Source organism: Lissotriton helveticus, chromosome 3_1, assembly GCF_964261635.1.
Source record: "Lissotriton helveticus chromosome 3_1, aLisHel1.1, whole genome shotgun sequence".
NCBI classification, from domain to species: Eukaryota; Metazoa; Chordata; class Amphibia; order Caudata; family Salamandridae; genus Lissotriton; species Lissotriton helveticus.
In genome coordinates, this window is record NC_136061.1 from 410,292,073 (window position 1) to 410,318,304 (window position 26,232).

At 43.1% G+C, this 26,232-nt stretch overlaps 1 protein-coding gene across 1 annotated transcript in view; it reads right to left on the reverse strand.

The window, feature by feature from the left end:
• The window catches only part of MPP4 (MAGUK p55 scaffold protein 4), a 273,595-nt gene that overhangs the window by 201,943 nt on the left and 45,420 nt on the right, over positions 1–26,232 (reverse strand). The window contains exon 2 of the mRNA XM_078683624.1: positions 21,903–22,024. Within this exon, the coding sequence (XP_078539750.1) occupies positions 21,903–22,024 (122 nt within the window). The remainder of the gene's footprint in view (positions 1–21,902; positions 22,025–26,232) is intronic.

Consider the following 26,232-nt stretch of genomic DNA (forward strand, 5'->3'; position numbering starts at 1 on the left):
CCCCAGGTGTCACCAACTGGTGCGTCCACGATGTGGACACTGGAGATAGTCTGCCTGTGAAACAGAAGTTTTACAGGGTGGCTGACAAGGTCAGAGCTAGCATCAAGGAAGAAGTTTCCAAGATGTTGGCACTAGGGGTAATTGAGCCCTCCAGCAGCCCCTGGGCTAGCCCAGTGGTCTTAGTGCCTAAGAAAGCTGCTACCCCCGGTGGCCCCCCAGAACTCCGGTTCTGCGTGGACTACCGTGGGCTCAATGCGGTCACCAAGACTGACGCGCACCCCATCCCCAGAGCTGATGAGCTGGTGGATCGGTTGGGAGCTGCCCAGTACCTCAGCACCTTTGATTTGACTTCAGGGTACTGGCAGATTGCCTTAACTGAGGGGGCCAAGGAGAGGTCAGCATTTTCAACACCAGAGGGGCACTTCCAGTTCCGTGTCATGCCCTTTGGGTTGAAAAATGCCCCTGCCACATTTCAGAGACTGGTCAACCAGGTGTTGGCAGGGCTGGAGCAATTCAGCGCTGCATACATGGATGACATTGCTGTGTTCAGCTCCACTTGGGAGGAACACCTGCAACACCTCTCTGAAGTGTTGAAGGCTCTGCAGAAGGCAGGCCTCACTATCAAGGCCAGTAAGTGCCAGATAGGGCAGGGATCAGTGGTGTACTTGGGACACCAGGTGGGGAGCGGCCAGGTGGCGCCCCTACAGGCAAAGATTGATACCATTCTGGCTTGGGAACCCCCCAAGACTCAGACTGAGGTGAGAGCCTTCCTAGGTCTCACCGGGTATTACAGACGGTTTGTCAAAGGATATGGCACCATTGTGGCCCCTTTGACAGAGCTGACATCTAGAAACCAGCCCAGGAAAGTGAATTGGACTGAGGCCTGTCAAACTGCTTTTGACGCCCTCAAAACTGCCATGTGCACAGCACCGGTGCTTAAGGCACCTGACTTTTCCAGTGAGTTCATTGTGCAAACTGACGCTTCAGAGCAAGGCGTGGGAGCAGTACTCTCACAAATCAACAATGAGGGCGGAGACCAACCAGTGGCTTTCATTAGTAGGAGGCTACTCCCCAGGGAACAGAGATGGAGTGCCATTGAAAGGGAGCTTTCGCTGTGGTCTGGGCCTGAAGAAGCTGAGGCCCTACCTGTTTGGGACTCACTTCCGTGTTCAGACCGACCACAGGCCCCTCAGATGGTTAATGCAGATGAGGGGGGAGAATCCAAAACTGTTGAGGTGGTCCATTTCCCTACAGGGGATGGACTTTACGGTGGAGCACCGCCCTGGTACAGAACACGCCAATGCTGATGGTCTGTCCAGATTCTTCCACCTTAGTGATGAGGACTCCCAAGAGGTTGGGTAGTTCTCCCCACTTTCAGCTGGATGGGACACGTGTTAGACCTGACACCCTTGGCGTGGTTTTCCCCCATCTTTTTGCCTCTGCCTCCTGTATTTTTGATGCTGTGCTGGATTTCGTTTTTGCTGGTTTAGATGCTTTGGACACTCTGCCACTGCTGATCAGTGCCAGAGTGTAAGTGCTCCCTATGTAAATTGTCATATTGATTGGGTATACCTGATTGGCATATTTGTATCACCATGAAGTCCCTAGTAAAGTGCACTGTGTGTGCCAGGGCTGGTGATGATAGATGCTACTAGTACCTGCAGCACGGATTGCGCCACCCACATGAGTAGCCCTAAAATGGTGTCTCGGGCCTGCCAGCGCAGTGCCTGTGTGCAGTCAGTGGACTGCCATGTCCGCCTGGCCAGTTTCCCCACTGGCTGGGCCTAACCCTTCCCTGTCTGTGCACATCAGTCACCCCTATGGAAGGCTCAAGGTACCCCCCTGGGCAGGGTGCAGTGTATGGGTAAGGTAGAGCATGTACTAGTGCAGGTCACATGCTCTGGTAGTGAGCAGCAGCCATTTTGTGTGCTCACTGCTGTAAGGTTATCTTGCTCCGTAGAATAACATGGGGGAGGCTGGTCCCAATGGATACCAGCCTATCTTCCCATAGGAACAAGATGGGACATAAGTGAATGATATCCCTAAACTCAGAATTTAATAACACATCTTTTAGTAAAGGTTGTTTTTAAATTCTGTGTTTGAGAATAGTACTTTTAGAAAGTGGCTGTTCTCTTGTCTAACCTTTCCGTGTGCCTGGGCCTGCTTGTGGATTGACTGTCTGCTTTGAGGGTGACAGGGGCTGCAGAGCCCCCAGGAGGTTGCCTGGGTCAGCCCGTGGATGAAAGGCTGCATCTGCTGCCAGGGAAGTGGGAGGAGATAGCACCTGGGAGTGAATAGGGCTGTGCCTGCCTGACCACAATGCTGGCTCCACCTCCCGCTGGGCGACTGTCACCTCTGTCCCTGATACTGAAAGAAAGAAGGAAGCCAGGAAAGCCCCAGTGCTCCAGTAACACCCAGAACTGGTTTAGACCGGGCTCAGGGCCCACTTGCACAAAGACTTCAAAGGACTTCAAAGACTTTTAGGGGTATAAGAGAAGGACCCCTGACTACAGAAAATCAGATTCTACAGTCAAGAGGAACCTCTGCTGGAAGAAGGACTGCTGGAGAACTGAAGGAAGATTGCCTTGCTGTGTGCTCTAAGGGCTGACCTGATCTGCTGTCTAACTGAAACTGAGAAGAAGAAAGGGCCTTTGCTGTGTGCTGTGACCCTGCCTGCTTGAACTAAAAAGACTTTGTGTGTGCTGTGTCTACCAAGGAATCTCCAATGGCCTGAGTAGAGCTGGCCTCCTGTTTGGAACCCAGGGTTAAAAGGTTCCTAAGCATTGCCAAAACTGCTGAGGAGATCGTGTGGTGTTATGCCCCAACGCGTGTTTCTGATTGCCAGCTGTGAGAAACGATCGTTGTGCTCATCGGCACAGATTCAGGGGTGAGTGGAGGCCCGTGGTGTTTCCCTGCGTCCAGAATCCCCCCTTGCAGATCTGCTGGTTGGAAACGGTCGAACCGCAACCTGTGGCCCCGAAAATCTCTTGCCGCCAAATCACCGTCGCGGCCCGGGGCCAGAAACACACTTCGAAGGTTGCCGTCCTGATCGGAGCTGCGGGGCCGAAGAACGAAGCTGCCGTGCTCCCATTGGTCAACGAGGACGAGCCCTCGGTGAACGCCACGCTGGGATTGGCCCATCGCTGCCACGTCACCACAAGGGCTGCGCACTGATTGGCTGCCGGCTCGATGTCGTCAGAAGCTTGTCCCGGGAGCCGCGCTGTCATTGGCTGACTCCGGGGAGCCGCGCTGTCATTGGCTGACTCCCGGGTGGCTGCAGGGGCTCGTCTGCGGAGCCGCGACATCATTGGCCGGCCTGAGGGAAGCTTGTGGAAGATCGGCAGGGCCGCGCCCGCAGCGAGGAGACCCGTCTTCGAGACCCGTCCTCGCCGCGGGAGCAACGCGAGTGCTGACTGCCCCTGGCCTGTGTCCCAACGCACTGTGCTAGCTCCCCGCCGCTCCTGGGAAGTGCTAAGAGCGGGCGGAGAGCAGCCGGGACCGGCCGGGGCTGATCACGAGTCTGCATTGATCAGCACGGTGGGGCCTGGAGTCATCGGTGAGGCGCGCTAACATTGCTTGGGCTAGTCAGCCCGAGGGGCTGACCTTTGAAGTGAGGAACACGCTGGCATTGCTTTATTTACTCGTTTTTGGAGCTGCATGGAAATAAGTCAATAGAATTATTTGGAATACTGACTTAAGAGACTTGAGACTATTTTTGATATAGAAACTTCCTAATTACAACTGCAACATTAAGATTAAGTGCAACATTTTTCTAAAGAAGTAATTATCGTGTACTGTTGATTTTTACTGCTGCAACTAGATAAAGTTATATTTTTATAAATATACTTACCTGTGTGGTCTCAATTTGTGGTGGATTGGGGGTCATTGTTTGTGTTAAGTGCATTTATTATACACATTGCCTTAGGGGTAAGCCTGTCTGCTCGTGCCAAGCTACCTAGAGGGTGAGCAGGGGTTATCTACTGTGTGTAATTCTTCACCCTGACTAGAAGCAAGGGTCCCTACTTGGTCTAAGGTACTTACCTCTGCCAATTAGAGACCCCCAGATCTAACAATGTTCCTACAATTGCAGGTATAAAGATTCCTATTTGCTGATGATGTGGTATTAACTTCCAGGACAGAGAATGCCATGCACAAACTGTTGACCAGGTTTGTGGATTATTGCATCAGCAAGGGCTTAAAGGCAATGGCAATACATCCATCCCCAGCATTTAAAAGGAAGATCATAGCAATGAAGACCGACTTGTGGTGGCTAACTGTTATGATTATTTTTGGCATTCGTATGAACAGCAAACTAAACTGGACTGACCACGTAACTAAGGCTACCATTACCTTGAAACAAACCAGTGGAGCGGTACTCAAGCTTAGATTTGAGGCAGGTTAAGCATTATCCTGCAGAGTTATAAACACAGAGTGGTAGTGGCTGCCCTGTATGGAGTTGTGACATGGGGGTACAAAAAACTGGAAAAGCGACAGGTAGCTGAAAATAGCTTCTTCAGAACCCTGTTGGAGCTGGGATGTGACACCCCATTGGCTCCTGTTTTTTAACAATTGGATGTAGTTTCTATAACGGATCAGGCGAGAATCCAACCAGCTTTATACAGGATTAGTTTGTTTAGGAAGATAAAGTCCAAGAGCACCGGTAAAGCGGCATGTTCGTGGTCTGCTCTCATAAGGAAATGGTTATTCGCCATGAGCCTGATCAACCTATTGGAAGATCCTGGTCAAGCGGGTCCCGATACTGCAGATCTAGTCAAGGAGCCCTACTAAGGGATGCCATAATTGGAACAGCCAACCTGGTGGCCGAATACATTTTTATTTCATGTTTCGGACTGTTGTGGGATTTAAAAATTACCTAGATAAAATACAGCAAAACCAAAGAAGGTGGGTATATAATTTGTTTAGAGTAGGGATATTCTCAACAAGGTCATATCTTGTGAAAATAAAACAGTTAAAGAGGAGCACTCTCCCTGCAACTGCTCCGAAGGAGGATAGGACACTATAACTAACCCATTTGTTTTTGTCTTGTACAAAATACACTTCCATCCGATCTAGGTGGCCTCTTTGAGTCATACGGGATTTCCAGCATTACAGATTTGAAGAGCTATGTTACAGGATATACAGGGAGTATATTTTCAATAACATATCAGCCTATGTTTGGGGACCTGGCTGGCTGTCAGGCAGCTGACTGTAGCATTACAAACCCCCTCCCCCACCAGCACACCTGAGAGTGCTCACGGATTAATATACACCCATTCATTGCACATGTGGGTATCTTTGTAAGGAATTTCATGCACCGAACTAATATCAATAAAAACCATCTAACTGTGGTAAACAGGTTCGCAAGCACAGCACTTTTTAATTGCCTTGTATATCATAGCAACATTATTTGTACTTTAATTGCCTGTTGGCCACCTCTCTAGACACCTTATAACTGTCAGCACTTTATATTTAATAGCATACCAGTTAGTGGACTATCTGATTTATACCTCATGTGACACTTTATTGTTGTTTTCATTTTACACTAAGCGCCGCTCAGGTAGAGGATGGTATCCACAGTTAAAGTGCAAAATAAGTATTTTTTGGGCATGGGGTACTCCCACAAGTCCTGAACTCTGTGGTGTATATTATAGCTCAACGTAGCTTGTATCAGTGATGATCCGGTTAGGTTGTGAAATATCTATTCACTCTATACCCCAGCTCAAAACTGTACTATGCAACAATATATATATATATATATATATATATATATATATCGTTTTTTGCCTCATTTATTATATTCTCATGATGCCAAGTATGAAATGTTTTTATATAGATTTTGCTGTGAAGGAGTATTTTTATTAGGAAAACATGCTTATGAGGTTTTTATGCTGACACAATAAAAATGTGATTGAATTGAATTAAAGTTTAGTAATGAAATGTCTTTATTTTTATGGCGATTATTATTTAGTGGATATTGAGTGTCATGATATTTTTGACAATTTATATGTTTATTTAACACCAAACCGCCGCGGTGCGGGCGTTATAAAGGGTGGGCAGGGCTGCGTTGGCCGTTGGGCGCCGGCAGCACTGGGGAGGGAGTGCTGTTGGCTGACGAGAGCACGGAAGGGGTTAAAGGTAATATTTTTGTTATGATATTTTTTATATTGATATTAGTAAACAATAGATATTTTTAACTGCGATATTTTTGTTATCAACATTTGCGTGCACCTGGACACCTGCATGGGTGATTAGCAGCACTACACAAATCCAGATTGATTTATTGGTAAAGTATAGGACGACGATATTTTTGTGAACATTATTTACTTTACAATATTTTTGTGAATCGATACAGTTGCTATCGATATAGTATACTGATCCCAACAAATACTACCTGTCTGAAGGAACTGAACAATAAAGCCATTAAGTGATTTTATTTATATGGCGTTACAGAGCAGAAGTATATAATACATATTTAAAGAACGTAGGAACATAGACAAATAGACGCTCGTTGTGCGTGGCCTGGCATTTAGGTGATGTGAAACCACCTTGGAAATACAAAAGCTGCATCCCTAAAGCGGTTTACCTACTCATTCTGAGATTTCTTCCCTAGATTGAGAGATTATTTGTGGTATTAAACTTTTTGTAGCCAATATTTTCTTAGTAACCCGATTGGCCGTCTCATTCTCAGATTCTCAATATACAACTCCGCCTAGAAAGTGCCCTCAATCACAGTCCTTCTCACTCATGTAACCTGGATCATACTTAGGCTCCTGATAAGCTGAGTCTTTGTGAGAGCTGGTGTTCATATTGGCTTTGGTTTGGTTTATAAGGCACATTTTTTCATTCCCTCAGCACACTAAGCTATTCTGCACGAGATTTCTGAGATGGAATGTCTGAACCGCAGCCACTGGAGCAAGCAGCTGGATTCCTACAACATTAGCAGCAGCAAGATAATGGAGCTGTGTCAGTCCCAACTTTAAATAAGTGGATGCCAAAGATGTGTTGGATCGCATCATGTAAAAAGAAAAACCAAAGGTGGTGATGGACGGAGCGTTGACAATACAAACACTCACCCCCAGTCAACTGATCTGGGTTATATCCATCACCGTTCTTTAGCTCACTCCGCCACCCCAGTTCAGACATGACCATATGCAAATCAGTCTGACCCTGTGCCTCATGGGAACACTCCAGCCCGAACTGCCAAGCCATGTCTTCCCTGGACCGGAATCAAGCTTCCCAGGACCGGTTTCTGGCATTACAGCCATCTTCAGCCGGGCTTGCTTGACTCCAGTGGCAAAATGAGCAAGGGACTCACGTCTGAGCATACCCTGCCAAAGAAGCTTGATTCCGGTCCAGGGAAGACATGGCTTGGCAGTAATGGATAAAGATTTGTTGAAAAAAATGCATGACAACATGAAGGAACGCCTAAATAAATACGAGGAAGAAATTAAAGCCAGAAAACAAAGAAAAATGAACAGAGACTATGCTGATTATGAGTGTGGAAGGATTCTCACTTTCAGTAGAAAGTATGATCATCTATATAGAAGTCAGTCACAGCAAGCTAATACCAACATTACCAGCAGCAACTAAAACGAAAGTAATATCCTGAGCGAGACAGAGTCCGACATCACTGAAGGAAGTGTATCAGGAGATGAAACCACCGCTAGGAAACAAGTCAATTTTTTAGACGAGTTCAGGGTGATGCAGAAAGATCGTCAGAATGCAAGAGATCATGCGTCACCAACACCGAGAGGAAGAGGACGCGGACAAGGCAAGACAAGGGGAAACACCGCAACTGCAAGAAACGACTCAAACAATGCTGGGAATATCGACAAAACAAAGGGCACCATGGGAAGCCGAACAACGCGCTCAAACAAGACATACTAATGGATGCTACATTGGTAAACAAAATAATTGTTAATTTATCTAAAAAACATTTGACTGACTATGAAAAGAGAACTCTTTGTTTGGGGATTTCCTTTTGTCCCTCCACACGATTTATCTACACTGATACAAGGATGGATACTTTCAAGTTTGTGTGCAAACTTAAACTAAAGAAATGGCACAAACTCAAAAGACTGGGGCAGCATGCTAGAACTGTGTCCAATGATGTTACTGGCGCTAATAATTTTAATTTTGATATTGGTGATGTGGATGCTTTGGTTACTATAGCTGAATTGGACAACACTAATGAAAATCAAGACACACACACCAGTGCGACACAGTAAATAGATGACATGGTATTAGAACAGAGCGCAGCAGCCAGAACTGATTTCAAACTCAAATCTACCTTCATGCCCATACTCCCTCATGACAGTATAGACACCTTCCACGAATGTGTGATCAAGGGCCTCACTGATCTTAGACATAAATGTGGGAGGGACAACGAGAGGAACAACAATAATCTGTCCATAAACCAACGCAAATTTCTGAAAACCCTGTATGATGACACCACCATAATAATCTGCCCAGCTGATAAGGGAGGTAATATTGTGATTTTAGAAAGGGATGATTACATCAGCGAGGCTATGCGACAATTGACTGACAACAATTTTTATATACCTGTGACCACTCTGACCTACAACCAGAGCATTACTTCTATCTGGGACAAACTTGCTAACTGGAAAGACAAAGGCCTACTTACATGGGAGGAATATTGCTACCTTAAAAGAGACTATCCCAAACTCCCGATTTTGTATCTTTTACCAAAGATACATAAGCATGATACTAAACCTCCTGGACGCCCTATTGTGTCCTCTATAGGGAGTGTCGGGGAACATATTTCCAAATATGTTGACTTTTTCTAAGGGAATTTGTTTGCCAGTTACCCAGTTACATTAGGGATACCAAAGATTTTTTGTGTAGAATAGAGAACCTCGTTTGGTGCCCCAATTATTTGTTTGTAGTTTTGGATGTTCATTCCCTGTATACTATTATTGATCACCAACAGGGCATAGAAGCATGTGAACATTTTCTGTCTAATCGAGCCCTCAGGTACTTGGAACACACAAAAATGGTTGTTGAGATGATACTTTTTTGTCTTCAAAACAACATTTTCTCTTTCAATGGCGCCCTCTACAGGCAGATTAAGGGTACTGCGATGGGGTCGTGCTTTGCACCAAGCTTTGCGAATCTCTTTATGGGGTTCTGGGATCAGGAGATCTTTGCAAGCACGACCCTTTCAGGAGATCTGACTAAAATCATCATGTGGCTACGCTACATTGATGATTTGTTCATCGTGTGGAATGGCACTAGGGAAGAAGCAGAATGTTTCATTGATAAATTGACTAACAATAGCTACAATATCCTCCTGACTGGCAACATCAGCAATACTGTGACTGAAAACCTTGATGTTAAATTGGAGATAGTGAATGATACAATTCGCACTTCCCTGTTCCGTAATGCCACCGCAGGAAACAGTGTCCTAAATGCCCTCAGCAGCCACCCTGAATCATTGAAATGGAGCATTCCATATGGTGAGCTGCTGAGGGCCAAGAGAAACTGTAACTCGAACATAACGTTTAAGGATGAGACGGCCAACATTGTAGAGAGATTTCTGAAACGGGGTTACCAACAGTGGGTTCTTACCAAAGCACGGGTGGCAGACGTTGACAGAAGTGATACTCTTTGTGATAAACTTGATGTTGTTTCGTCCAATGAAACGGATGTCACACGCATGATCCTGACCTTCAACTCTGATTCTCAGAAAGTAAAGAAAATCATCACAAAGAACTGGGACATCCTTAAAACTGATGGCATACTGGGGAACTCGATACCTGAGAGACCCAATATCACGTATAGACGCAGCAGAAACATACGTGATCTAGTGGTTAGAAATGAGGTGACTATTCTTTCATCGAGTACACAACATGGATTAGTTGGCTTCTATCCTTGTGGCCATTGCAAGGCTTGTAAAAACAGTAAATATAAAGATACGGTGACCTACAATAGTGTGACTAAAAAATTGACACAATTTCTCACCTGTGAAATGACTTTTGTCATTTATGTAATCATGTGTACATGTGGATTGTGGTACATTGGCAGCACCACCTGTGCTGCCAAAAAACGTATCTTGGAACATCTACATGCCATAACTAACCATGATCCTAAATATCCTGTTGCTAGACACTTTGAACAGCATAATTGTTCCAATATCTCAGACTGCAGCTACATGATTTTGGAACATATTCCTATAAAATCGAGAGGAGGTGATAGGATCCTCGCTCTCAGAAAGAAAGAATCACAGTACATAATTGACTTTCAAAGTAAGACCCCTGGGGGTCTTAACATGGATAAGGAACTGGCAGTACACCTGAAAGAGGGATCGTAATTGCATAGGGTTCTGCTTGTTATTGGTTTTTTGCAAAGGTTTTCTAATATTGTATTGACTGAATCGATAGACCATGTATGCCGACTATTTGTTAACTAGTATGTTAGAATTTGTTCTCTTTATTTTTTATTTTTTATTCTAATTCTTATCTTTTCTTCTTTCTCTACAGGAGGAAAGGAAGGGGCCCATTCATGAACATTCACTCTCACGGGCGTACCTAACCCTTGCACTCCTTAGCAGAGACCACGTCTGTTATGCACTTTTTCACTTTTGTGAACATCCCAGACTTGGTCTAGAACTTTTTTGATACTCTGTTGTATGAAATTGGGCACTTGCCAGCAAACATTCGACTTATGGATGCAGTCATTGAAATTAGTATTGACCATAGAGATAACCATTTTATATATAGAGTGATGTATTTCTCAATGTGTATTCGATCAACATTTTTCTGTTTATATTTCTTTATTTACCAGGGCACATGCCATTGAAATTGTGAGATATTACTGCATTCATTTATTACGGTGGTATACACTCTCTAATGGTTTATTCACATCTCCTTTGGTCACGTAGCAAGAGAAAGTTTTACTTATGTGTTCAATTTTGGAACATTTAGTTTATTTAATAAATATGAAACACATTGCTTGTGATTATTAGCTATATGCGATTTACCACTCTAAGATGGCTGCCATGTATTATACTTTTTGGTCCTTCTTCAATGTTCACATTTAACTTTATTACTGTGGTTTGGTCTTTGACACTTCTACAAGTGAACAAGCTGCAAGGCGAAACGCGTTGTGTGGAATGAACCTGTGTTCCATTGAATCGTGTTGTTGGACTCATTTCCTGAGAGCGTACTAACAATGTTTGGGAAAGGACTTTGAGATATATATATATATATATATATATATATATATACATACATATATATATATACATGAAGCAAAGGTCATAACTGAGACCCCCAAGTATATATTGTTAAACAAGTGGAGGAGAGTGTGCTAGAAAAGTTCTTTTACATTACTACAAGGAGCACTATCTAGTATTTAATGTCCAGAATATCTATGCAGGGCTTTAGATACACATGCTAACTCTTGTTAATTTTGCACCTCCGGTTAACAGTTGTAAAGTATTGTAATCCATTATCCCAAAGGCGGGAAATTGTTCTGGCATGTTTCTGCACCTCCAAATACCAATAATAATATAGTATAATGTTTACTTCTTTTATTGCTTTCTTTGCAGGCCCAGCCTGGCACTAAAGGGCATTGGGTTTTTTTCTGGCGCTAAAGGGCATTAGAAGTTTTTCCATTGGACTGGCAAGATGGGGACCGGTTCAACTGCTGGTGCGGGCCAGTTTTATTGTTGAGAACGGGCCAGCTGAGTTTCTTAAAGCATGTGTTAAAACCATTATTATGCATTTAGGTGGTCCTGAGTCCTGTAGGGTTGCCACGACCTTCAGGGATTGAGGGAGTGGAGTCCACTGTTGCTTGGTTCAGGGAGTACAATATATGAACATGTATGTATCTAAAGACAGATAGATATATCTATATATATATATATATATATATCTGTATATTCAATGAAAAAAACATAGGTTTCAGACATGTTATAGTTAGGAATTAGCATTTAAAAAACCTTAGAAATTCACTGAAAAAAACATAGGTTTTAGGGGTGTTATAGTTAGCTGCACATTTCACTCGTACAAAACCATTGAAATTCCTCCGTTATAGTTAGTTGTACTAACTATAACTCGCGCGCCCGCAATCCACTGCTGATGATGTCACATATTACATCATTCATGACATGGTCAGTGACATCACTGATGACATCATCCAGTGAATGTGGTTTGGTTCGATATTTAAATAAGTATTATATATATAGCGATCTGCATTGAAGAATGAGTGGATGTATAAGTGTCTGGATGGAGGATTTAGTAGCACTGTGATTGACTGTATAAGTGACTAATTTAAAGTGTCTCACATATATGGGATAGCGATTAAACTGTGTGAATATCTGTTTCACTTTTGCTCTTGTTGTGTGAACTACTACATAAGTTGGTTACTAGCTATGTGAAAGTCTATATTAGTTATTAATTAGTTAAGTGAGTATTTGTATGGGAGAGTGAATGTGTGTGTGGCTGGGTGGGAGGTGTGTGACTATCCAAAGATGTGTAAATAGTTGATTTAGTAGGTATATGAGGTTAAGACTGCATGTGGAAACACTTGTTTGGGTGAGTGAATCTCTTTATGGGTGTGGTGATGAGTAAATATATTTCTCAGTGATCCATGTCCAACAAAGTAGGAATATAAAAGGCAGTGTATGTGACAGTTGTTGTTTATAAATAAGTATACATAAGACTCAGTGACTGTATGAGTGACTGTATCGAAAACTGTATACTTGTAATAGTGATTTTATAACACACTAAGTATGAATAAATAAAGTGGTGTTTGTATAAGTGTGTAGCTTAGTAAATGTAAGTACTGTCCCGTCAGCTCCCTGGTTTTCAGAGGAACTCAGGGAGCTAAAGCTTGTGTGTAAAAAGCTTGAACGAGCCTGGTGTAAAAACTATAGGGAGGCTGAAAAAAAGAAATATAGATCTAGTCAGGGGATCTATAAAGAGAGGCTTAGACAGCTAAAGCAATCCTACTTTACGGATCGCATTCTTGGGGCCAAGAGCTCTCCCTAGGAACTTTTTCACACGGTCGCAAGCCTGGCCACGCCCAAGCCAGTGGCTACGCCACCCAGCCAAGAACTCTGCGAAAACCTAGCCCAGTTTTTTATGAGCAAGGTTGAAAACATCTTCATATCCTTAGAAGTCCAAGTAAGACAGAGTTTGCAGGAACTCAGGTCTAGGAACCTAATAGCGAACACTCAGGGGCCCAAACTGCTCTCATTTGCCCCAGTCAAGGGAGAAGAGATCAAGAGACAGTTGCTGAGCATAAAGTCGGGCTCACCTCATGATCCTTGCCCGGTAGCCGTGGCAAAGCAAGCAGCAGCCCCGATAGCCGATGCCCTAGCAGGGCTTTTTAACCAGCTATTTGAGACAGGGGAGTTTCCATCTGGCTGGAAACTGGCCTCAATCAGACCACTACTAAAGAAGCCTCACTTGGACATCGCCGATCCTAACAACTATCGGCCGATCGCAAGATTACCTCTGCCGGCTAAAATCATAGAAAGAGCTATGAACACCCAGCTCAGTGCATTCCTAGGATCCACCCAAGGTCTTGACATTTCACAGCATGGGTTTAGACCTGGCCACAGTACGGAGTCCGCCCTGATCAAATCAATGGAAGAAATCAGGAAAGTAATGGACTCAGGGGGTCGGGCGGCCTTAGTTATGCTGGACTTATCTGCGGCTTTTGATACGGTCCACCATACCATCTTGGTGGACCGTTTGGAAGAATGTGGGGTACAGGGGAAGGCCCTAGATATAGTGAGTTATTTCCTGACCAACAGGGTCCAGGTGGTTGCATTGGGTAATTTTGAGTTAAAACCTTTTCAACCACCTTGCGGGGTCCCTCAGGGTTCCTCGCTTAGCCCTACCCTATTTAATATCTATGTCTCCTCCTTGGCCTTGGTTATCCGCTCCTATGGGTTCGAATTAACATCTTATGCAGAAGACACACAGATTGTGGTGTCTCTGCTTCCAGGGAGAGAAGATGACGTGGCCAGTAAGTTCCAGGAATGCATGACAGCAGTGAGCACCTGGATGGCCAGTAATTGCTTAAAGCTTAAATCGGCCAAAACTAAAGTGATACTGTTTGGCTCCTCGGTCAATTTTTGGAGCCCGAGGTGGTGGCCGGTAGAGATGGGGACCCCTCCCATCCCGGTCAGTAAGGTCAAGAACCTGGGGGTCGTGATAGATGATAAACTCTCTTTCAGACCTCAGGTAAATGCCTTAGCTTCATCCATTCACTGGACGTTGAAAATCCTTCGGAAGGTTCTCCCTTCGGCACTCGTGCTCTCACGGCTTGACTATTGCAATAGTCTACTTGTGGAAGCCCAGCAAGGAGTGCTTAATAAGCTGCAGATATTACAGAACGCAGCAGCGCGGCTCCTTACAGGTCTGCCCAAGTTTGCCCCAGTCTTGCACGAGCTTGTGAAGCTTCATTGGCTTCCAGTGCGGAAGCGGATCCTATTTAAAACCATGTGTATTTTTTTAAGGCAGTCCATGGAATCGGCCCACCGTTTCTAGGGCAGTACTTTCACTGGTATTGACCAGGCAGACTTCTCAGTTCAGCCGCCCTTGGGCTGATCAAAACCCCACGCATCAGGAGGGTGTGTTGGGGGGTAGAAGTTTCAGCCGAGGAGCTGCTGTCGCCTGGAATGCCCTCCCGGTGACCCTCCGTCTGTCTCCTGATCTGATGACCTTTCGCAGAAGTTTAAAAACATGGCTGTTTACAAACTAAATAGGAGGCCTAGCAAGGGGCGCTATCATGACAGCGCCAGGACACCGTATGGTAACAGTGCGCTTTACAAATGTCAAAAATAAAATAAATAAATAAATAATAAAATAAATAAAATAAGTATGATCAATTGTTTGCATAAGTGAGTAGGATGACTGCATAAGTGAATAGAATGTGTGCTGGTGTGTAATGTCGATGTAGGTGTATAAGTATATTTGATAATGTTCTATTGATCTTTGTTAGCATGTATGAGTGAATCCATAGGTAAGTGTTTAGATGTGTGTGTAGTTGAAGGAATCACTGAGTGGGCTTTTAGAAACTTGTATTGGTGTGTCAATGGTTTCAAATATGGTAGTCCATATTTTATAATGAGTGTTGAAAGGTTATACTAGTGTATAATGAGATGTATCGGATTGTCACGAGGATGATGTCATCAGTGATGTCATGTGAGATGTCATCAGTGATGTCACTGATCATGTCATGAATGATGTAATATGTGACATCATCAGCAGTGGATTGCGGGCACGCGAGTTATAGTTGTTACAACTAACTATAGTGGAGGAATTTCAATGGTTTTGTACGAGTGAAATGTCTAGCTAACTATAACACCCCTAAAACCTATGGTTTTTTCAGTGAATTTCTAAGTTTTTTTATATGCTAATTCCTAACTATAACATGTCTGAAACCTATGGTTGTTTTCAGTGAATTTCAAAGGTTTTTTAAATGCTAATTCCTAACTATAACATGTCTGAAACCTATAGTTTTTTCAGAGAATTTCAAAGGTTTTGTAAATGACAATTTTTAAATGTATTAATTGTTATATTTATTTTTTTGATACTGACTTACTACATTTTTTTAAACTATTTAATTTTAGATATTTTATTTTTTAATTTACATTATAATTACATTATAGATTACATTACAAAATATACTTTCTCAGAATTAATTACTTTAGTTTAAATACTTTGCAAATAGCCAATAGACTTTTAAGTACAGTAGTTACAGTTGTTGCAATGGGCAACACAATTTCAAACACTATGAAACATTGAGCTCAATGTGAATTTCTAGTTAAATTAGTTACTTTATGGATTATTTTTCTAACCACAGGGCTGGCTTCTAGATTCAGTCCTGGGACATCTCCTATAAACAGTTGAGTAAAAAGGTTTTGGTTACAGTAGTGATTATTAAGGAATATTTTATTGTATTTTAAAAGTTTAAACTTAGAAACTTTCACATAGAATCACCAATGACCGGCTTATGCGCCTTGACGCCCTTGGGCTAAGTTGCGCTTTAGAAGACTCCTTTCATTCATTAAATGTTATCCAATAGGAGGAAATTGACTTAGCAGGTAAGTAGTGCCATCGTTACTTTTTCTTACTCAGTGGTGGATCCTGGGTCCAGCACTGGTGCATCGCCTGTAAACAGTTGAAAGAATATGTTTAAGTCATACAGGCGATTTTTAAGGAATATTTGTAGCTTGTGAAAATAGACACTTCGAAACCTTTCTGGTGAAAACCAGACAATGGATTCCTATGGAAGGAAATACAAGTTACTGGTAAGTATAGTTAAAATTACTTTTCAGGGTCAGTGCTCGGCTAAAAGATGCAGCACTGGGTTCTCTCCTGATAACAGGTGAGTACATTGGAATTTGTTGTTCGGATGATTTTAGGTGAATATTTTAAAGTGCCAAAACTCCACACTTAGAAGAATTTCCAAGTGAAACCAGTCAATGTTAGCCTATGGAAGGAAATTCAAGTTACTGGTAAGTATGGTTAGAATTACTTTTCAGGGTCAGTACTGAGCTTAAAGATGCAGCACTGAGGTCTCTCCTGATAACAGGTAAGTAAATCGAAATTCGTAGTTCAGCTGATTTTAGAGGAATATTTTAAAGTTCCAAAACTCCACACTTAGAAGAATTTCCAAGTGAAACCAGTCAATGTTAGCCTACGGAAGGAAATTCACTTAGCAGGTAAGTAGTGTTATCATTACTTTTTCTTACTCAGTGGTGGATCCTAGATCCAGCAATGGTGCATCTCCTGTAAGCAGTTAAAAGAATGCGTTTAAGTCATACCGGCGATTTTTAAGGAATATTTGTAATTTGTGAAAATAGACACTTAGAAACTTTTTGGGTGAAAACCACACAATGGATTCCTATGGAAGGAAATACAAGTTGCTGGTAAGTACGGTTAGAATTACTTTTCAGGGTCAGTACTGGGCTAAAAGATGCAGCACTGGGTTCTCTCCTGATAACAGGTGAGTAAATCGGAATTCGTAGTTCGGCTAATTTTAGAGGAATATTTTAAAGTTTCAAAACTCCACATTTAGAAGAATTTCCAAGTGAAACCAGTCAATGTTATTCTATTGTTGAAGGAAATTCAAGTTACTGGTAAGTACGGTTAGAATTACTTTTCAGGATCAGTACTGGGCTCAAAGATGCAGCACTGAGGTCTCTCCTGATAACAGGTGAGTAAATTGGAATTTGTAGTTCAGCTGATTTTACTTCGGTCCAGTATATATAGAGTCACTTTCTTACACCATCCACTCACTTCACCACTGTGCAAACAAGGCCTGTGGCGCGTTTTAAGTTGGGAGATGAAGTCCCCTTGAATCCTGAGGGTCCCTAGTGTCAAACTAGCCCACTAGGTTCCTCCAATAAGCGCCACAGAGCAGCGTTGCAGAGAGGTGTAAAAAGGGGCATGGCCTCCGAACACCTGTCTGCAACGCAGCTCCCTTGCGCATACTGGAGATACCTGTTGGGCTATTTGGACCTCAGGGACCCTTAGTATTGAAAGAGAATTAATTCCCTAACTTAAAACGCGCCACGGGGCGCGTTTGCACAGTGGTGAAGGAAGGGGGCGTTGCCTGAGCTGATATGTCTGTAAACACGCCCTGTGGCGCATTTTAATTTAGAGTATTAATTACTCCTCAATTCTGTGGGTCCCTGGGAGCCAACTAGCCCACCAGGTACCTCCAGTATGCGCCTGGGGGCTGCATTGCAGAGAGGTGTTCCGAGGCCACGCCCCTTTTTACAACACTCTGCAACGCAGATCCGTGTACCTCCAGTAAGCGCCACAGAGCTGCTTTGCAGAGAGATGTAAAAAGGGGCATGGCCTCAGAACACCTCTCTGCAACGCAGCCCCCTGGTGCATACTGGAGGTTCCTGGTGGGCTAGTTGGCCCCCAGGGACCCCCAGTATTCAAGGGGAAATCATTCCCCCAACTTAACTTAAAATGCACCACGGGGTGCCTTTGCACAGTGGTGAAGGGAGGGGGTGGGGCCTGAGTTCATATGTGTGCAAACACACCCTGTGGCGCAGTTTAAGTTGGGGAATTAATTCCTTGCAGAGTGCTACAAGAAGGGGGCGTGGCCTCCGGCGCGATACCGGTCTTTTCCTTTTTTGGGGGGTTTAAGAAGGGGGGCTGTGTGACCCCCCTTCTTTTCCTAATATTTTGGCCCTGGGGACCCCATCCTCCAGGGCCTGCCCCATAATTAATTTTTTTTAATAAAAAATTCAGGAAGGGGGCCGTGTGGCCTTCCTTCCAAGGCCATAATCGGCCCCGGGGACCCAATCCCCCGGGGCATGGCCCTTTTTAAAAAATATTTTCCATATAGGAGGGGTGCTGCCTTGTCCCCCTCCTTAGGCCATTTATGGCGCCGGGGACCCCATCCCCCTGGGCCGGCCTTTTTTTATTTTACATTTTGGGGAGGGGGGCGCGTAGCCCCCCTCCCGGGTCACTTGTAGCCCCGGGGCTGGCCCTCTTCGTTGGGGACCGTGAGCCCCCCGCACAATTTGTAATAAAGCCCGGGGTGGTGGTCCCCGGGGCTGGGGGGTCCCTTTTGGCCCCCCACCTAAACTATTTTGGAGAAGTGTGGCTCAATGGTTAGAGCGGCAGACCCTGATGCAGAGGTCTAGCCCGGGACCAGGGTTCAATTCCCCGCCTCGGCGGGTCATGGGCTCAAAATTCCACGGACCTGATCATTCTTGCATCGGTGCCTATTCCAATCATGGAGTCCCACTCTGCAACTCTGGGCAATAGCTTGCTAAATCTCCACAACGGCCCCCACAACGCTAAGGATACCTGGCCTCCACCTTGGGGGTGCCCAGGAGTGGACACCTCACAGGGAAAGCCAGGATGGGTTCCACAGCGGTATTCGTACAAGCGCCTTGAGACCCTTGCGGGTGAGTAGTGCGCTATACAACTATCAATTTTTATTTCATTGCCCCTGGGATTTGCCCCCCCGGGGGCTAATAACTAATATAGCGCTTCGTTTTTTTTTCATCGTCATGATCCGCGCACCCTGCGTTGGATTTTGCCAATTTTAAAAAGATCGGAAGGATGCGCGGATCCTGCGCCGCCATAGATATATATGTACTTTTAATTGTGATTTTCTCAGGAACTACTGAACGGATTTACACCATTTAAGCAAAAGGCACGAGTCTGAGCCAAGGACTACCTCTCTGCCAAGTTTGGTGTAATTCCGTTCAGCAGTTCGGGCTGTAGCCGCGATGAACGGTTCCTATGGATAATTGCATGGGGAAAACACGATTTGGGACCCCCTTTTTTCTCCACCCCCGCTTGACGAATCACCCCGAGATTTTCAGGATAGGAGCGGACCGGAGCGCCCCACCAGGTTATGACAATTTTGCGAAGATTCATCAACCGGCGCCAAAGTTATTCTAAATAGAATGTTGCGGATTTCCTGTGGATAATAGGTCCTAACTATAACTACCTACTGGCGACCGCCAGTAGGTAATATATATTTATCTATATACATATAGATAGATAGATATAGCTAGATATATATAGATATATAGATAGATATAATATATATCTATATATATATCTATATATATCTATATATATATATAAATAGATATATATAGATAGATAGATAGATAGATAGATAGCTATATATATATATATATATATATATATATATATATATAGCTAGATATAGATAGATAGATAGATAGATAGATAGATAGATAGATAGATAGATAGATAGATAGATAGATAGATAGATAGATAGATAGATAGATAGATAGATATACATACAAAAGCCAGTGGCATTTCCGTAGGAAATGCCTTTTTGTGTTTGCTAATAACGTATGTATCATCTGACAAATCTTCACAAAACTTACCAAAAAAAGTGCTCTGTTTTGCCTAAGTTCTTCATGGAAAGTTTAGGGGTGATCCGGCAAGTAGAGGCCTTAAAAGGGGTGGGTCCCAAAACACAAAATCCGCCACAAATTTCCATAGGGAGTTTTTAAGAGCGTCAGCAAAAAAGGCTAAATTGTTTCTGAAAGCTTGCTTTTTGTTATTTGGTTTAAATTCATTTAGTAGGTTTAGGAGAATTTAAGGTACAAAAATATTTGTATATCTGGAAAGCATAGCTCGAAGAACTCTCATGAGAGTCCAGCGAGCTCAACTTAAAAATATAGAGCGTCTTGATTGCCTTAGGGGGCTTTTTTCCATTGGGCCATCTTGCTCCTGCAGGTGTAACGCTCCCAGGGGAGAGAGCGCTCTGATTGGCTGGCTTTAATATAATACTGCAGCCATTACAGCACTTCTGGACTTAGTTGCTATTTTTAAAAATAGATATGACCCCCCTCCCTCCTCTCGGGTCCATGCATTATCTTTTTGGGGAAGGTGTAAGTGGACTCTCCTCCCCAGGCCAATTACAGCCCCAGGGACCCCATCCTATTCAGCACGACATCTTTAAGAAAGGGGCGGGCACATATTTGCCTTTCCTGAGTTGATCAAGGCCCTGGTAATCCTGAGGCCCAACATACATCAAAAAGAGTAGAGAGTGCGTGGGCCCATTCTCGATCCCTCTGTGGCCCTGGGGACCCCATCTCCAGCGGATTGGGGGATGGATTTGAGAGTTGTCAATATCATTAAAGCGAACAGAGGGATAATTGGTGTGTTAACAAGAATTTTTAGGATTTTAGATAAAGTTTTATTCACCTGCCAGCCCCATCCAGAATAGCTAAACTTAAACAAATGCTGGTATTTGTTTCTGAGAAAGGTGGCAATCCTGCGATTCATCATGGACGGGCCTAATGTGAAGTGACGCACAGCACAAGTCATTGATGTGTATTACAGTCCTTCTCACGCTGCTTGCATTACTCATAAGCCTATAAACCCTCATCCTCACATTATTCGGTGAGAGACATTTCTGATTAATAAATAATGTCTGCCTAGCAACATCAACATTTTGCAAAAAAAACTAATTTTTTGCACTCTGCGGAACTATATTATCCTGGAATTAGCCAAACTAGGTCCGACTCCATCTTGTATTTCTGCGTATCCACATTTCATGTTTTCCTCTCAACGCGTGTAGCAAAATGTGTAGTAATGAAATCCTTTGTGCTGACATGCGGTTCTCAATGAACTCTGGAGGAAGCATTCTTTCCAAATGTAACTGTTCAAGGTTTTTCCTGTCTGTATTTCACTAGGTCTATTTATTCTATGAGTCTGTCAATGTTTTTAATGTAAATGGATTTGTCACATTTGATGACATTCGCTCAAAATTAAATTAATAGTTATTAATTTAGGAGATTGCGTTTGGTTTTGTTGCATTTAATTCGGAATTGTTATTGGTTAAATCTTGCCACATTTTGTTCACTTAATGCTGACTATGTGTTTTTTCCACTCGGTATTGTCCTACAAAATAGGGCTCCTTTTGGAGGTGAGCAATGATATTCATCTCTTGATTCTTAGAGAGCAGACCCTTATAAGTCTGTCTCATGCTTAGGACTTAGAATCATTTTGATATTTCCTGAGGTTTGAGTTTATGTCAGGCCTTTTGCTGCATTGACTGAACCTCAAGCTAATTCCCTACATTTGATTTATTATGCATTTTCAAACTGATGTTGAAACTAACCATATCTTAATTTCTGTAATGCCCTATATTTTCTTATTAGCAATTGTGACTTTGTTAGGAGCAGATTATTTCAAACATTCTTGTGGCTTACACCGCCCCCCATTCCCCAGTCAAGAGGCACCTTATCTTATACTTTGCCTGATAAGCAATTATAGCATCAACAATAAGCTTTGGCTTTACTCTGCGGTGAAAATTTAGTATTTGTTGCTAATTTTTTTGCATTTTTCGTACCACATACTCCTATGGCAATAACCATTATCTGAATTGAATGCAGGCTTTACCTTCAAGAGGGCCTGCAGCCAAGGAGCCCTGAGCAGGCTATACAGTACCCCAACACCATTCACATCCCGGTCGTAGAACAAGGTCAGCTCCTCCAACACCAAGGCAAGAATTTTGGATAGACCTGGAAAAAAAATGATGTATGACTTACAACAGACCATGTATCCCCTAATGCACTTGAGTCAATTTCAAGGTGAAAATATGAAGTTGGGCAGCCCACTTCAAGCCACAAGGTCACCACACATCAAATGCCTCTCATTTACTCCCACTCAACCAACGAGAGAGAAAATATACCTAGCTTTATCTATTTTCAGTGTCCTGTGTTCAAATACCATAGTAATAGTGCACATTCACTGTGTGGAATATATCATCCTGTACAAATTATTTCAATGGATAGACCCAGTTTGGAAACTAATCTTGGCAGCAATGCAAACTTTATAAACATATATTCATTCCAGTGTCCAAACTAAATATATGCTTTCTCCAGTCCACAATATTTGTCATCTGCGAGGGGCACGTTTGAAGGTCAAGAGTACAGAAAATGTGTTATTAATACTCACAATCAGGAAGCCTCCTTCCGTACAAACAAATTCTGTGGAAAGTTGCTGGTGTAAAACAAAAATTACTACGATGTGGACAAATAAACATGGCACCTATTCAGCATTCGTTTATGCCTTGATCCATCCACCCAACTGGCAGATGAGCTGAAGGCACAGGTATGCCTGCCAGGCAGCTGGGTATCTTTAATTATGGATGGTCCACGCATTCCCCAGTCCTGGTAGGTTAGAGTACCCTGGGCAGGTTGTAAATGACTCACTTTGTATTTTTCCCTCAGTGACATCTCCTCTACATTGCTACCACTCTGTGCATTACAGAAGTGGGATTCGAGTATTGGGTTAAGGGAATTAAGGGTAGTCAGAGAATGATCTGAGAACATTTTCATTTGAAGCTAGGTGTTGTTAATGTCTTTTTTTATAGGTTAAAATTGAATGTGTAGAGGATGTGACCTTTTAAGGTGAAACCCAGAGCACACTTATTTTCAGTTACTTCTGCAGCAGGTTTGTTGTTGTTGTAGTCTATCGATCCATGTGCTCATATCTCCAATTAGGACAATATCTGGGTCTAATGTTTGTATCATAAAGGAGAACGTGAAAATTTCTTTCAGGAAATTTAAGTAAAGTCCATAAGGTCCAACACTATTCCGGTGAGACCCTCAAATCCATTGTGGACCACACTCCTTCTAAATTCTGTCATCTCTCTTATAAACAATATTACTATGAATGTTATCCACCCTTTTAATTAATTGAACTGAGAAAGTGAAACATTGTCAAGGCATTCCAATAATGACCCAGATGTGAAACCTGATGAGACATTTAGGGGCTGATTACGATGTCGTCAGGAAAGGTTCCAAACGGGATTTGGATTTGCGAATCCGATTCAGGACCTATGTTCCCGACCAAATTGGTCACCTTTCCATACAACTGAGTATGATGCAAGGAAGCCTTCCGGGCTGTTTTGATTGGTTCCCAACGGGGACCCCCCCCCTTCCCAACCATGCACAGTGTGGCAGGCACCATGTGGTGCCCTCCACAGTTTGCAAGGTTTTCCCCACCTACCCAATTCTTTCAATAGGAGTCTGTGTTCTCATTCGGGACACAGGCTTCCATTGAAGACAATTGGAGTCCGACCAAACTGAGTCCGTAAGCATCCGGACACATCGTAATCATCGGTAGTACTCCCCAAATACGAATCGTTCGGAAAGCATTCCTACCCCGATTCGGTGGGAATGCTGTCCTGACAACATCGTAATCGGCCCCTTAGTTTGCGGCAAGTGTTCCCCAATCAATACGTCAAGGCCATCAAGAAACATCCCTAGATAATTCATCGAAGAGCTGGAGTTCAATTTGACGTACCTTTGCCACCCCTTTTCTTCAAGATTTGTAAAGGACCTCTGTCTGGCACTTGTAACCTATACACCACATTACTAAAACTATGTCAAAGGTCTTAATCCTTGGTAAAGTTTAGTATTTAAGGACCACCACTCGACCCCTCAGGAAGAGAGGTCCTTCACCCCATATTATACTGCAACATACTGTCCGAAGATAATTCTGGTTATTGCATTCACAGAAGCTGGTTCATCTTGCCTAAGACTGATAACAGCCAAGTTCCCAGAGGAAAACTGGTACAGCAGCACGTATTTGCCTTTCGCATGGAACACTTCCCAACCGGCTCCTCCGATAATGACTGCTTGAGCGGTAAACAGGGTATACAGTGCGCTGCTTCTTCCCAAGAAACTCTAGTCTGCAAGTTGCTCTACTACATGCTCTACTAAAGTAGCGCGTAGAAGTGGGTTTTGGGTTGTAAGCTTTTAGATGACAATGTAAGAAATGTTAATTTTATTCTTGTTGTTTACAACGTGACTTCTTGCTGTTTTTATGATATCCTCTGTAATTATTTTAGATGTACTAAGAAACAGGTTCACTCTGTGGTAAAACTTTTAGTTAAAAGTGTCTGTTGTTCTCAGTGCTGTGTCGTTGATACTGTGAACAATGAAATAGGCCTACTGTCACCACGGTGTCCTGGATTCCATTTCAGGGATTGTTAGTAACCCAAAAGCAATGACTTTACTTCAACTATGTATTGAGTGGGGTTCTATGGTACTACAATAACCTGTCTTTCACATTCAGCGCTGGTGCACTGAACTAAATCCACCTGGGTCACCCATGGGTGGGAAAGTAAACACTATCCTCCAGCCAGAGTCCTAGTTTATGCAACACATCTAGGATTGAATCCTGAGAGTCGGTTTACTGTTGTTTACTGTTGCAATGAGGAATCAGTTATAAGACTTACTTGTACATGCTGCAACCACATATTCCAAAGAGCACAAGTCTAGAATTTATTTTCTGTACAAACCAGTAACCTATATAGATCAGGGTGAACACTTCTTTTTTATTTTCTGTATTTTTAAGCATCATTTTGAATCCAGCTGGAATGGCATGGTTATAAATTGCAATATATCCACTGTCCAACCACGCTTCATTGCAGCCAACTGTATGGCTCTCATCATCAATAATGAGGTCGTGTAAGTCTATTGACTATTTCCATGCCTAACGAGTGTTGTTGAGGCCAGGTTTATGCATTAGATTGTGCTCCCTGATGTATCACTAGTTGTATGGGTTTAGTGGGATTTTATGGGTAGCTATCTGGGTAGTATTCAGCCAATGGCGAGTGAGTAGTGTGTTTTGAGAGTGGCAGGGTTATATGTGATGTCGCTTTTCTGAGTGATTGAGGATCAGTGGAAGATTTAGTGGAAGAAATTCCCAAATTTGGAATGCATCTGGATCTGGTGGCTCTAAAGAGCATTGCTAATGAGATTTGGGATATCTATTCTTGTGATTGGTGGGTGGGTTTTGATATGGGCCAAATATGGGGGGCTTATTGGACAGTTCTTATCCTTGAGATGAGGGATGATATGATCCTATGTGTAAAGTACCTGGGTGTGTTTCTGTAATTCTGTGAAGTGATGTGCTTATTAGGAGGAAAGGTCTGGATTAATGTACACAGGCAGATAGTTCAAAGCATTTATAATTAATCATGATGACTCTAAGGGGAAGCAGAGACTGATTTAGGGAGTATTGTTTAGTAAAAGTGTAGAAGAGGTAAGAATAGCAGAGTATAAATGAGATACCTTTGGCAGGCATGGCCATCACAGTACTCAGTTTCAGCTCTTTTCAATTCTCTTAGCTGAGGGGTCCATAGACAGGGACAAGTTCACAATGTAGGAGGGAAGACACTGTTGGGGAAAATACAGAGTGCAGCACTCTTCCTAAAGTTCCTGTCGAGGACACTGACATCTGGCGACCAGACCAACGCCAGAGATGCCATAGAAACCTGGCAATAATAGGGAGTCCACCAAAGACAAGGAGCCCAGGTGAACACAGAACAATTAGAGAGAAGGGCCATAAAGCTTCTTTATTAATGTGGCCTTGTCTAGTCCCTCAATTGTGAATAAAGTCTTAATGCGCACTTCATAATGTTTCTCTCTTAACTCTCACTCGCTGTAATCTCGCAGGATGTCAACATATATAGGGAAAAGTCTCACAAATACACTTTCCATAAGACTTGTTCCTTCTCTCCCTCTCGGGCATAGTAATGTTTTGGAAAAAACAAATGAAAAAATATATCTGAGCACAGTCATGACATGAGTATACTCCAAATAAGACTTCCTTGCCCACATTTCTTTCAGTGAATAGACATTTCTTATTCTTGATTAAAATCTAAGGGTCACATGTAGGGTCCTCAGATTTCGCGAGTTCCTAATTGAGACTTGCA